Source organism: Odocoileus virginianus, chromosome 13, assembly GCF_023699985.2.
Source record: "Odocoileus virginianus isolate 20LAN1187 ecotype Illinois chromosome 13, Ovbor_1.2, whole genome shotgun sequence".
NCBI classification, from domain to species: Eukaryota; Metazoa; Chordata; class Mammalia; order Artiodactyla; family Cervidae; genus Odocoileus; species Odocoileus virginianus.
The window spans coordinates 20,441,870-20,455,476 of record NC_069686.1 but is presented as its reverse complement, the minus strand read 5'-3'; the positions used below and the strand labels follow the sequence as shown (position 1 = coordinate 20,455,476).

The 13,607-nt window shown below is 37.2% G+C and overlaps 1 protein-coding gene across 1 annotated transcript in view; it reads right to left on the bottom strand.

Annotated features, from left to right (window-relative positions):
• Window positions 1-13,607, bottom strand: part of LRP2 (LDL receptor related protein 2) — a 153,660-nt gene that overhangs the window by 130,990 nt on the left and 9,063 nt on the right. Inside the window, exons 3-4 of the mRNA XM_070476367.1 lie at window positions 10,176-10,283; window positions 7,822-7,944 (exon numbers count right to left, since the gene is read on the bottom strand). Of these exons, the coding sequence (XP_070332468.1) occupies window positions 7,822-7,944; window positions 10,176-10,283 (231 nt within the window). The remainder of the gene's footprint in view (window positions 1-7,821; window positions 7,945-10,175; window positions 10,284-13,607) is intronic.

The following is a 13,607-nucleotide window of genomic DNA, read 5'->3' as shown; positions in this document are numbered from 1 at the left end:
AAAGTTCCCAAACAGCAGAATAACCATAAATTTCTGTGCCTTATGCATACAGGAACACAGCAAAAAGATCAAATATAATAAGAAACAATTTATTTCAAGGATAATCCTTTAATTGGGACCTTCATACCCTTGCCTTCCCTCATCATCTCCCTCATTCTTTCCCCTCCTTTTCTCCCTGCCTACCTGAGCGGACCTTTACACACCACTCTTTGTTCTATACAAAGAGTGTCTGGAATGGACACAGCTCAAGATCTTGACCTTAAAAGTTTGAAGGAGTAAGAACTATATCCCTAGGGGTCTGAGCTGACAGGCAGGACTATGAACTACAGAGTCAAGTTTCCTGATCCTTTCAAATATTTGGGGAAAAGAAATAAGTCCTTCTTGGCAATTTTCCAACATCCATCACTATATTTAAGTGTTTCTAGGGCCTAGAAGACTCACTCCTACAGACAATCTTATTCCTGAGAAATAGACAAAGCCATATTCATAAACTAATTCTGTCTGTCCATAAGTAATTTTCCTATGCATCATGACTGCAGAAACAATAGAACAAAGTGTCACAAAAATGATTTCTGGCAAAACCTCACTTAATCCTCCATCACGTGGGAACATTCTCATTTAAAACAACTACTAAACAGCTGCTATATATTTGAAGTGATGTTTAAAGTAGCTAAGTACCCCTATGACTAAATGGATCTCAACATGACCATTAATGGCTGCTAACCTCACAAAGGGACAGTTAGGCATTAGATGCCTCCTGATGGAAATACATACCTTTATATACAAAGCGCTGTTGCCCTAACACACATACAGACATACACATCCTTGCCACTGTACAAGTACCTAGATAGTGCTGTCTTGAGATGGAGCAGAGGAAGGGAATTCTGCTCCCAGAGGACATTTGACGCTATCTGGAAACACTTTTGGTTCTCACAACTGGGAGGTGCTACTGGCTTCGAGTGGACAGAGGCCACTAGAGGGATACTGAGAGCCATTCTACAATGCACGAGACAGCTCCCCACCATAATTATTGGACCCGAATGTCATTATTTTTAAGACTGAAGAAACTTACTTTAGATCTAACTACCAATTTCCAGCAAGTACAGTTCTGGGGCAGTTTAAAAACATTAGAGAGTGCAATGAACAAAAAATAAATAAAAATATGGGAAACTCCAGGACAAGTCAGTTGCTAACTGACTTGTCTGTTTAAAGAAAATATAAATTTTCTTTGGGTTTTTATTCCAAATAAAAAATAATAAGCCAATTGGAGAACTTTTAAAAACTGGATGGATATCTGATTACTTGCTTCCCAGGTGGTGCAGTGGTCAAGACTCTGCCTGCCAATGCAGGAGATGTGGGAAACGCGAGTTCTATCACTGGGTCGGGAAGATCCCCTGGAGCAGGAAATGGCAAACCACTCCAGTATCCTTGCCTGGGAAATCCCATGGACATGGATGGAGGAGCCTGGCGGGCTACAGTCCATGGAGTCACAAAGAGTTGTACACGATGGAGTACGCACGCAGAGCTGATAGTCCTTCCTTATGTGTTAGCAATTAGATATTGAATTACCTAAAGACAAAACTGTATGATATCTGAGAACTGCTTCAAAATAATAGAAAGAAAAACAAGGAGATATAGATAAGACAAAATTAGCTATAAACTGATGCAATCACTCTGCTTTTGATTATGTTTAAAACTTTCCGTAATAAAAAGCTTTGAATGTATCATTTTAATAATAAAATAGCTATGCAATCTGGAGGCAAAATGTTCTATAAACATCTTACACAAAAGAAAAATATTCCAAGGGCATGGGCATAGGATTTAGACCTAGGTTAATACCTTGGTTCATCCACCTTTACCTCTTGATGATCTTTAAGGGTCTCTGTAAAGTACCTTGTAGTACTGACGTGAAAACTGAATAAGATAGTGGTTGATGCCCTCTCACTTCCTACAGGATCTCCAAACAAAGAGGGAAAATAAAATAAGGCCAATCCTGCCCCCTGCATGCTGGCACTTATTAAACACTTTGATCCAAGTCATTCCTTTCCTTCTTACATGGCCAGGAGATCAAAGCACTAACAAGGAAGTAGAAGGGTTCTTTTTCCATTTCCTCTGACTTGTTAAATTTCTTTTATACTAGTCCTTAAATAACGTGTAGCAATAAATAAACGAGGTAGAGAAAAATAGGAAGAAAGAAATCTCTTTGTAAAACCCCCTTACATGGTGAGATTCACCTTAGGGCCATGAACCCTGAAGGGTTCATGACTTGTATGATTCCAGAAACAATGAGCTTTAACTCTAGTTCGACAATTATTTGTATGCACTTAAAAAAATGTATAAACAAACCTTGATTACGAACTCCAGCCCAGATATTTTACAAAACTCACGTCCTTTCCTTCATTCCTATAAGAGCTACCTGAACCCTTTCAGCTTTTCTTCCAGAAGGTCCATTGGCAAAGTCATGAGGCGGTTGTATTGGTGACTTGAGACTTGGCTGCAGAGTATTCACATGGGATAAATCCAAACAGTGTTTTGGCTGCTTTTTATTTTGCCTAAAATAGCATTTCCGCAAGTCCCATTGCATTGGCAATAAAGCATTCATTTTTTATCCATTCGTAAATAAGGGATAAAGATGCAGGCCAGTGGCACAGGTCACCTGTTTTGTTCTTGCACAAGGTAGGACTTCCTCCTTCTGTAAATAAAGTCCTTCATGAACAGCAATCACCAGACTTGGACCAGAGGACGAGCTGAGCTCTAGCCCTGCCACACACCACTTACCCTTGAACAAGCCACTCTGTCCTTGCTGGTTCAGTTACTTTATTCATAAGACAGTACTATAATACTGGTGCTATTGTTCCCAGTGAGCGGCCTAATAAGAGTAACCACTGGAATTTACATAACACTTTGAAGTTTACACAATACTGCAAAATATAATGTATGATTTGTCTCTATTCTTAATGAAAAATATTTTCTTCACTTGCCACCATAAAGGATTTATTGTTTGCTTTACAAAGTACTCAAAGGGGAGCCCTTGATTCTGGACTATTTGTGACCTCCAGACATACACTGCTGTCTCTAAAACTGCCAGTATTAAATTGAGTCTAAATTTTCCATAAATTTTCTCAAGTTAAAGAAGATCCGAATTAGAGGCAACATAATCTCTTTCAAAAGAAAACATGTAAGTTGAAAATTACAACAGAACTATACCAGAAACTGCTAGGAAATAGAGACATAAAGACAAATAGCAGAGCCTCCTCTCAAAGCAAAGTAACATACAAGGGAAGAAAGCATTGGAGAAGTTTTTTGTTTTGTTTTAATGCACTGTGCGATGACAGTGAGGCTGCAGCATGGATCTGGCATACATACCAGTATTTCTCCCATCAAGAGCACAGTCTGTACAGAACAATAAATACAAACAATTTGCTCATAACCAGTTTGTTAGCTCCCACGCCAGGCATGGTGCCATATTGGAAAGGGTATGCTTCTCACACAGCCTACCAAAGGAAAGAACTTAGGGACAGTCCAGAGAACTAAAATCATATCAAAATGACCATATAATAAAAAAGTTGCCTCAGGAGAATAGACTAAAACTTAACTTTTTAGTTGAAGACATAATAACCAAGAAGCTTATGATCAAGGTTTCTAAGGTGCAAAATCTATCCACTGAGTTTTAGAATACGAAAGATTAAATAACTCTGTGAAGTTCAAAATGCAGTATACCAGGAGGCATGTCAGGAAACTCAAGGAAGCTCTGGAAAAATGTATGAAATGATAGACTTACAAGGGCTTTGAGAGAAAATGGGTATGTCTGACACTAAAGACAGAGTTAGAGGACCAGAGTAAGGACACAACAGAATAATTAGTATCTTCTCATGTTCTAAAAATTCTATATAAATCTCAAGAGAGGCAGATTACTCTTTACTTATTTGTAAGAAGTAAATTATGCACTATGATTTCACTTTCTTATTTTGCTTATGGTAATAAATATTCATTATTTGCAGAATACTGTGATTTGTATGCTTTATCTTGCGGTGATCAGTTACAAACTGATACATTCTTCCATTACAGAAAGCCATTTTCAAAATGTACACATTTCCAAAGGCAAACAAAACACTGAGTCCACAGGAACAGAAAAACTCTTATTGGCCAAAGACATTTGACCTAGAAGCTTACCATCGTAATGTAATAAAAGTTAAAATTGATCAAACTGGGTTTTATACTCACTGACTTTTTGTGACTCTATGTTAAAGTTTATTTAAAAAAGAAAGAGAAAAACAAGTCAAAAAAAAAATAAAGTTAAAAGTTTCTTACTTCAAGACATACAGAAACTTAATGTGCTAAGACAGGACACACTCAGAATGTCTTGCTAAAAATACACTCCTATCAGAACATCACCTCTAATCCACAAAAGAATCTGCCAAGAGATTTCAATAACAAGAGGCATATTGTAGGCATTTTTATCCATCAACAAATTGATTAAAATGCCAAAGGGACAAAGGTGAAACTAAATACAGGGCAAAGACTTTAAGGAACTCACGGCAGTTTTTCTCATCAGTTCCATCTAAGCAGTCTACAGAATGGTCGCATCTGAATTCCCCTGGGATACATTCACCATTCTCACAGGTAAACTGACGGCTTGAGCATGTTATCCCAGCTGTGAAAGGAAAAAAAATATGACTTTATAATTACTGAAGAACACAGATCAATTAACAAATGTGACAACATTAACAAATATATGAATGAGGAAATTTAAAAGTAAAGGCAAGTAACCCATACACTGAACATAAAATTCACAGGGTCACAAGGTGGAGCACCTGGCTATCCTAAGGTAGACTTCTTACACTGTGAAAGCAAGGGTGTTAGGACAAGCATACTATCAAAACACCCAAAACACTCAAATCTGTGACTGTAGACAATTATATATCAACATGTGCTGAGAATACAATATAGCTTGAAAACCTACACAGTAAAAAGGATGGATGAAACAAGAATTTTGCAAGTATAGGTATTAATCAAGGTCCCCCTTGCAAGGAGATCAAACCAGTCAATCAATCCTACAGGAAATCAACCCTGAATATTTACTGGAAGGACTGATACTGAAGCTAAGGCTCCCGTACTTTGGCCACCTGATGCAAAGAGCCGACTCATTGGAAAAGGCCCCGATGCTGGGAAAGATTGAAGGCAGGAGGAGAAAGGGGCAACAGAGGATGAGATGGTTCGTTAGAATCACTGATTCAATGGACATAAGCTAGAGAAAACTCAAGGAGATAGTGAAGGATGTGGAAGACTGGCATGCTACAGTCCATGGGATCACAAAGAGTCAGACACTACTTAGCGACAGAACAACAACAAAGTTCTCCTCAGAAGGAAATATGCCAAAGGGTAAACAGTAATTATTTCTGAATATCAGGAATGTAAGTGATATTTTTCTTTAGAATCTTAGAGAAAACTTATTTTATAAGCTTTCTACACTGAATATGTGTCAGTTTTATAAACAGATATTTAAGCTAGCTTATGATTATGGTAGGTGAAGGCAGAACATCAGTAGTTTATCAAATTTGTCTCTGGATAAATCAGACAAAATCGAATGGATGGTTGTTTCATGTGAATTCTATTCTGTGAGTTTGATATAGGAAATATGATGGGACTTTTTAATTATCCACATAAAAAGAGAAGCATTTGGGGGAAATAGGATCTGATGAAAACACAATACAAACTTTACAATGTAAGAGTTACCTTATGAAATCCATACCCATTTACAATAGTATGGAGCATTGCTTACAAATTATAGAATCTCCCCGAGCAGTGACCCTTGGTAGTTCCCATCCCCTCTATGTAGTATTAGCAACAAGTCATCCACCACACACTGCATCACAGTCTACAGCTCAGCTTTCTTCCTAGTCAGTGCCAGCAGCAAGGGGAAATGGAACCAAATGGCATATGGAGCCAAAAGATAAATAACCAGTCATTCATTCATTCAGTGTCCATTTATCAAGAACTTACTCCCTGTGACACAGAATAGCCAGCCTTAGGGATAGAAGCTGAATAAAGCATAGTCACTGCTCTCCAGAGCTTCACAGTCAAGCACAGAGGTCACCCTTTTCCTCTAGGACCTTTGAGAGGCCAGAGAATATCAGAGCCCAGACAGATTTCCTAGAAACAAGGATTTCTTCCTGCTCCCCACTATCCCTGGTACTTTTCCTTCCTCCTTTCAGTACTTCTGAACCATGCCCCCACTCCCATTTTGCTAATCTACCTTAAATCCTGATTCATAGCTGGACCTGATTTAGATATGCCATGTTCCCATTTGGCCTTGATTAGCTCCTGTCTGTACCTTCCTCAAGACTGCAATCTGTCACCACCACACCACCACCTTTCACAGTTCTACATATTTCACTGGTTTCTTCTTAACCACTTTGTCCCAAGGACCACCATCTCTTTGTTACTGGATGGCAACATGACCAGCACGTGACCAGCACTGACAAGTCCTAACAGATTGTTTAATACAGTCTACATTTTACCTTTACACCAAAGTCAAACTCATGAGTATTGAGAATTTCCATTACTTTCCTCAAAAGAAGGTATCTACTGGCCCAACTGAGAAGAGTTCATATTCCACGCTGGCCTCAAAATTCCTGGACTAAATTCCGTTTTTTTATAAATACACCCAGAACCCACTGAAGCCCACAGCATCTCCATTGCTAATCACCTAACAACTAAACAAGTTCCCACATGAAGTACTTGTCAAAACATCCATTTCATCTTTGATCTTTGTGGGCAATGACTACGAGAAAATGCCAACAGGATCGTGGCTATCTCAAAACCAACACAGAGTGATAACAGATGTCCACTGATTTGTGGGATGTGCATGTAATGAAACAGAATGTGGGAAAGTTCAAAGATGAATGCTACACAGTAATCAGAGCTGGATACTTCCAGAGGACACCTGAGGTCAAGAGCTAGAGGAGGTTCATCACAGCCTTGTATCTTCTCTCCATCTCAATCCATCAAGATGTTGATGCTTTCTCTTCTAGATATTGAAACGTGAATTATGGGAATGTAAAATTCAGGACTTCTACAGCTTTCATGCAATCATGAGAACCTAACAGGCTAAAAAGACATCAGGGCAGAACAGTGGAAGAAAATTGGATGATGTTATTAATTCAAGGAACTGAGATTTTCCATTATCTTCCAGTCAATCCTGGAACAATGCTACATTTATACTTGTTGTGTGGATAATAAATCCCATTTTTGTTTACCACAGCTTCCTCATCCATTCGTCTGACACCAGCCTACCGCTCCTTTCACAATAGGTCAGTGAATCTACAGATGTTTACTGAGCATCTCCTGTTTCTTAGGATGAGGCTCTTGTCAGGGCAAATAAGGGGAAAGTAAGAACCCAGAAGGACATTAACAGAGAAGCCCAATGCTAAAAAAAAAAAAAAAAAAAAAATTCCATTTTTGTTTAAATTTTTTGAGTTACATTTTCATTCTTTGCAGCCAAAACATCCAACTGCCAGACAAATGAAGACTCTCACATATAGACACCAAAAAGTGTTTTGTTTCACTCTTAAGTGTAACAGAACCTGAATTAAACGCTGGGAATCTAAATCACAGGGATGTATTGATAAATCTTTAGCACATTCACACTTTCAGTATCATTCAACCCCTGGGTGAGATGGCTGGCACAGGTTTCCTTGTCCTTCAAGGCCCAACTTTTCTTTCATTTACAAAGAATCATTTCACTGTGTTTTGTATTTGTAAAGGTTAGAATTTAAGGTGTCCAAAGGGCCAAAACAAGACTCCTCTACAAGCACTTACGGCAATGCCGACGTTCATCTGCACCATCATTGCAGTCATCTTCCCCATCACACACCCAGCTGCTAGGGATACAGAGCTGTTCATTTGGACACAGGAACTGGTTGGAACGGCAACTACTGGTGGCTAAAATAAACCAGAAAAGAACTCATTGTGTCAAACATCCACCCTATTATACCAACAAGCAATACTCCTTTTAAAGGAAGTATGTCAACTGCTCAATATATTTGATAGCAAATATAAAAAAAACCTTAGAGCCTGTGGACCTTAGCCAGTGTTCACAGTCAAATAATCTCAATGGTATCACAACAAAATGATGATCCAAAGAGACACAAAATTCCAGAGAATAAGATAAATAGCATACATACATACAAAAACACACATACAAAGTTATGACCAAAACAATATTAAATTTAATTTTTAATTACATTTTTAATTTTAATAAAATCAACCATTAGTTTATAATTATTAAATTACTTGAAGTGTTTTGTATTGTAATAACTAATAGTAAAGCATAAGGATAAATTGCAAAATCCATGAGATTTGGAAAATAAGACTCCAAATCAAATCATTTTATTATTTCCACAATTTATTTGCTTTAAAATCTTCACAGGTTCTCTGAATCTCAATGTATGCATCATAAAATGGGATCTATACTTGTCTCACATTGCTGTAAAAAATAAGAGTAACATTTGTGAAGTGTTAGCTGCTCAGTCATGTCCGACTTTCTGCCACCCATGGACTGTAGCCTGCCAGGCTCCTCTGTTTATAGACTTCTCCAGGCAAGAAATCTGAAGTGGGTAGCCATTCCCTTCTCCAGGGGATCTTCCTGACCCAGGGATCGAACCCAGGTATTCTGAATTGCAGGCAGATTCTTTCCCTTCTGACCCACTGAGGAAGCCCTAACTAGGTGAAAGTGCCATGCAAATTAGTTGCAATCACTATTGTCATTGGTATGTTGCTATTATCATTGTGGCTCAGACAGTACAGGCTTCTGTCTGCAATGCTGGAGACCTGGGTTTGATCCCTGGGTCAGGAAGATCCCCTGGAGAAGGAAATGGCAACCCACTCCAGTACTCTTGCCTGGAAAATCCCAAGGACAGAGGAGCCTGGTAGGCTACAGTTCGTGGGGTCGCAAAGAGTCAGACACGACTGAGAGACTTTACTTACTTTACTTATGGGACACTGACAAATCTGTGGGTGTAACTGCTATTCCTTTGTATCAGAATACACTCTTCTTAACTTCCTGCTCCTAGTGTTTAACCTAAAATGAACTCAGCAAGCCCAGGAGGCAAATAAATAACACATGATCATGTCTCTACAAATAGAACTACTCCCTTACTCAAAGTGTGGTTTCCAGACTAGCAACATCAGCATCTCCTGGGAGCTTCCAGAATCCAGAATCTCAGATCCCACCTCAAGCATGAAGAATTAAAACCTACACTGTAACAAGCTCCCCAGGTGATCCATTACTGCATGAAAATTTGAAAAGTACCTCATAGCCTCATGCCCCACACTTCTCCTATTCTCAAAGTGCACTGTCATCCAAACAATACACCAAAGTTTGTTCTGTTGTGCCAAAGGATGGCAAACAACTCAAATTTTCACTTGCCTTCTTGGTTTTTGGGTTATAATCATCACCTATTCACCCATCAAAATGAATGAAACTGCAATAGGGTGATGGATCTCCTATGGCAAGGTGGGAGAAAAATGGATATAAGGGTTGGGATTAATACACCAAGTAGGAAGCCTTTAGTAGGTAACTTAGCTTCTCTATGCCTCAGTTTCCTCATCTGAAATCTACTTCAGAATACTATGGACAGAACTAAATGAATAAATACGTGGAAAATGATTTTCATAATTACTTGTAAGTTAAAAAGTTAAATTTGGTGTCTATATCATGTTTTTAACTATAATTTTTTAAAACATAAACTGCACTAGCCACTTCTGTGACCTCTTTATAGTAATTCACACAAGTTCCTCTACATCCTACTACATCTACTACATCCTGTTTATGAAAGCAGACTCCCTGAATTACAAATCACAGCAGTACAGACATTATTTTTTTGTTCTTGTTAATGCACAAAATTTGCAGATTGAATAATATGAAATAATTGCTTATATGCTTCCGAAAACAACTCAGAAAGTTGGTTCCCTACCAAGCTGTTTGGATAAGACACAAACTGCTGTGAACTGAACCTCTTCCTCAAAAGGGTCTGAATTCTTAATGCCACTTTAACGCTGAAGATTGGAGCTCAGTACAAACTATTATTAAAGTCACAACTCTTTGTCTCTGTTACAGCTGAAATCACTTTCGTCACTCAGAACAGCGCTGAGCCCCGCCCCTCTTCACTTACGGCAGTCAATTTCATCCGCGCCATTTGGACAGTCTCGGGTCCCATCACACCGCCAGGACGCAGTAATACACCGCCCAGGTTCGCACTGAAACTCGTTACTGCGACATCCTGCAATCCCACAAGCAAGAGAAAGCCAGCTTAAAAAGTTATCCACACAGATATTTCAAAGAAATACAGATTTTTGATGAAATTAAAAAGTATTCCACTAATTAGTAATCAAAGGATATAAATTACTTATACAACATTTTAATGATTATATTCTGTTTTGGGGTTTGCAGGAAGGTCACTTTAACACACAGCTAACTAGAAGGCACCTTGATGTAAGGAATCTGGAAATCAATTTGATAACTGTTATCCTGCTTTTTAAAAGCACTTATTCTTTAATTTAAATTTAATACTTCTTTAATTTAATACTTTTACTTCTACACTTTAACAAGCTTCTAGGTCTTTTATTATCCCTTAAGGAATGAGGCAGAGAATTTAAAAATTTATGTGTGGAGATTTTCATCTTAGTATTATTTATGATAAATGAAATTGCAAGCCTCCTAAATGTCTAATGTGAAAATGATTGTATCTGTATCTAAATATCATATTAGGAGCTCATTAAAATAGTTATGAAGAACTAAATGATTTGGATAAATATTTGTAATATAATGTAACAAAGACAAGGGAACAAAATTTTACCAAAACAAATAGAAAAAAGGCACAGAAAAGACCAGAATGCTACGGGTAACTATCTCTGATTAATAACATCATGAGTAATTTTTTTTTTCAGTTTCACACTCTACAGTTTCTTTAAGTCCATTTTTATTACTAAATCATGTACAGCAATTTATGGTTCTTTGTTCTTAGATACAGACCAACATCTTCACTTTTTGTTTGTAACTTATTTGTAAGATGTCAGGTACAGCTCTTCTCCACCAATAAACAAAGGCCAAAAAACAAAAAAAATCTCTGCAGCCAATCTTGAGTGCACAAACTTGGCATCAAAGTTGCCACATTTCCAAGTGGCAGTGATACCCCTAGTGATACCAGAAAGAGAATATAACTTAAAGAAATTCATTAAATTCAACCAGTATATCCTGCAGTTTTCCTACTTCTCCCTGGGGGACTAATCTGGCAGTTGGAGGTCCTCAGAGTTTTCCCAAATACCTGACCAGTGACCTCCCTATACATTATGTGCTGTATCATTATCATGTTATTTTTTTTTAAGAGAGCAGCCAACATCAGCCCAACTTGGAGGAGACTCAAAATTATTCTTTGACAAGCCTATGGTGGTAGAGGAATAATTTGGGGGGTTAGAAGAATTATACTTTCCCCATGTATTTAAGCAATCATGCTAAATTATCCATTTCAATGTTTGACTAACTAACCTGAAATTAAGTAAATATACAGATCAGTCACCTACTCCCAAAATAAATAAGCAACGTGCTATCCTGTCTTGTGTAAAGGCAGGCATATCAACAGCATGACATAAACATAGTTAAGTGATCTATTCGTAGGGGATATAGGCTACTTTGTTCATGGAATGTTCAAATCTGATTGTCTGGTAGTGACATCCTGATTTATAATGTATGCTGCAAATGGTCAGAAACTTTCCTTGACTAAATGGTGGTACCGAGTGGTACAGGAATACATACACCCAAATACCTTCTATAGACTAATGCATGATGGTGGTTGGTGGTGCAGGTCTGGGGTTGGTGGTGCAGGTCTCTTATCAACTACCTTTAAAACACAACAACCTCCCTTGCAAAAATGCCCCTAAGGAATGTACAAATTCACTCTGGAATCCCAGAACTTCTCATTGGATTTTGTTCTACAAAGCAATATTTCCATGAGAGATTAGAGGCTTTGGAGGTTTAGCTATTAACACAACATATATTAAATCACTTTTATCAATTAGGTCTATTGTTAGTAATCCAACATAATACATTTGTAAATTCAGTACATTTGTTTCCCTTAGTATCTAATAATTTCTGGTTGAAAAAGTGTAGCTGTCTAAAGGTCAGTCGACTTACAAAGAGTTTCCTATTGCTAGAAAAATCATACACTTAGAAACCGAGCATACTGAAGCAAATTCTCAGTATTGCCTGTTTTAAATATATATATATACATATAGTTATTTCTTAATCAACCTTTTTTTCTTTTTTCATTTAAGCAACTTTTATTACAAGTCAAATGTTGAGGTTGTTCTTTGTTTTTGCTAAAATATGAAGTTAAGCACATCATGAAAAGAATACAAAATAGATACACAAGATTAATTTCTTAAGCACTTAAAAGGCAATTATTTAATATCACACATTAAAATTTTTTTAATTGATAAAGTTTTGCAATTAAGTAACCCTTTCTAGTTTGTATTTTTCACATTTGACCTCCCAAATGCTAAATCATCTAAATATATGAAGCCAAATTCACTCAACTTAGCAATAGATCCACGATAATTCGTCAAGTTCATCTTTTCAATGTCAACTTCGATGTCTGTTATAAGTCCCAAATGACTATTATTTGGAAACACCTCTCAAGAAAAGCAAATGGGTACTCTATCATTGCTGGGTGGTAACTTATCAACCAAATGCTCCACTATTGTTAGAAAACTGTCATCCATTCTATTAATATTACAAAGGGAATATGTACTGTGATAAACATAATGGAAAAGAATATGAAAAGAATGTGTGTGTATATGTATGTATAACTGAACCACTTTGCTATACAGTAGAAATTAACACATTACAAATCAACTATACTTCAATAAAATTTCTTTTCAAAAAAAAGCAATGCAGGGAAATAAAGTTTCAATCTCTTCAAGAAAAATTACAGTGGACATAGGAATAAACCTGTTTTTTAACCTTAACAGAGCTCCAAGCTGGAGAAAAACATGAGTAATCCTTTCTTCATAAATAGCCATAGAGTTTCCTGGTTTAAGTGTTGGGCTAAGAATGTGTTAAGATAAGATACTAGAGTAACAGATAATGCCTCAAGGAGGAAAGAAGTTTGTTTTTCCCGAAAGGGGCACAGCACAGAACTGAGAGCTCCACGTCTGTATCCTTCGCAGCCTCTAAGCACAGTGCTAGGCACATGAGACAGTAAACACAGATTTACCAGGAAATGAGGATTTCTCTTTGTAAAAGTCAGTCTCTTGGGATCATTACAGGCAAGAGATTCATAAAACCATCAAGGCAAACAATGTCTTTTAATTGAAATTTACTATCTTAAATCTATAGAAAGAAAAATGAAACCTGGTTTAATCTGAAATAGGAGGGCTATTTAAAAGTTTTTAAAGAAAGAGAAAAATATTACCATATTAATGTTTCATTCTTTTACTCTTTCCTAACAGTTTCTTTTTTCTCCCATGAATTCTCTTCTTAGAAGAAAAGGGCAAGTTGTAGTCAATAGAACATTGTCCAAAGTTAACAGAGTAAGGTAATTTCTATG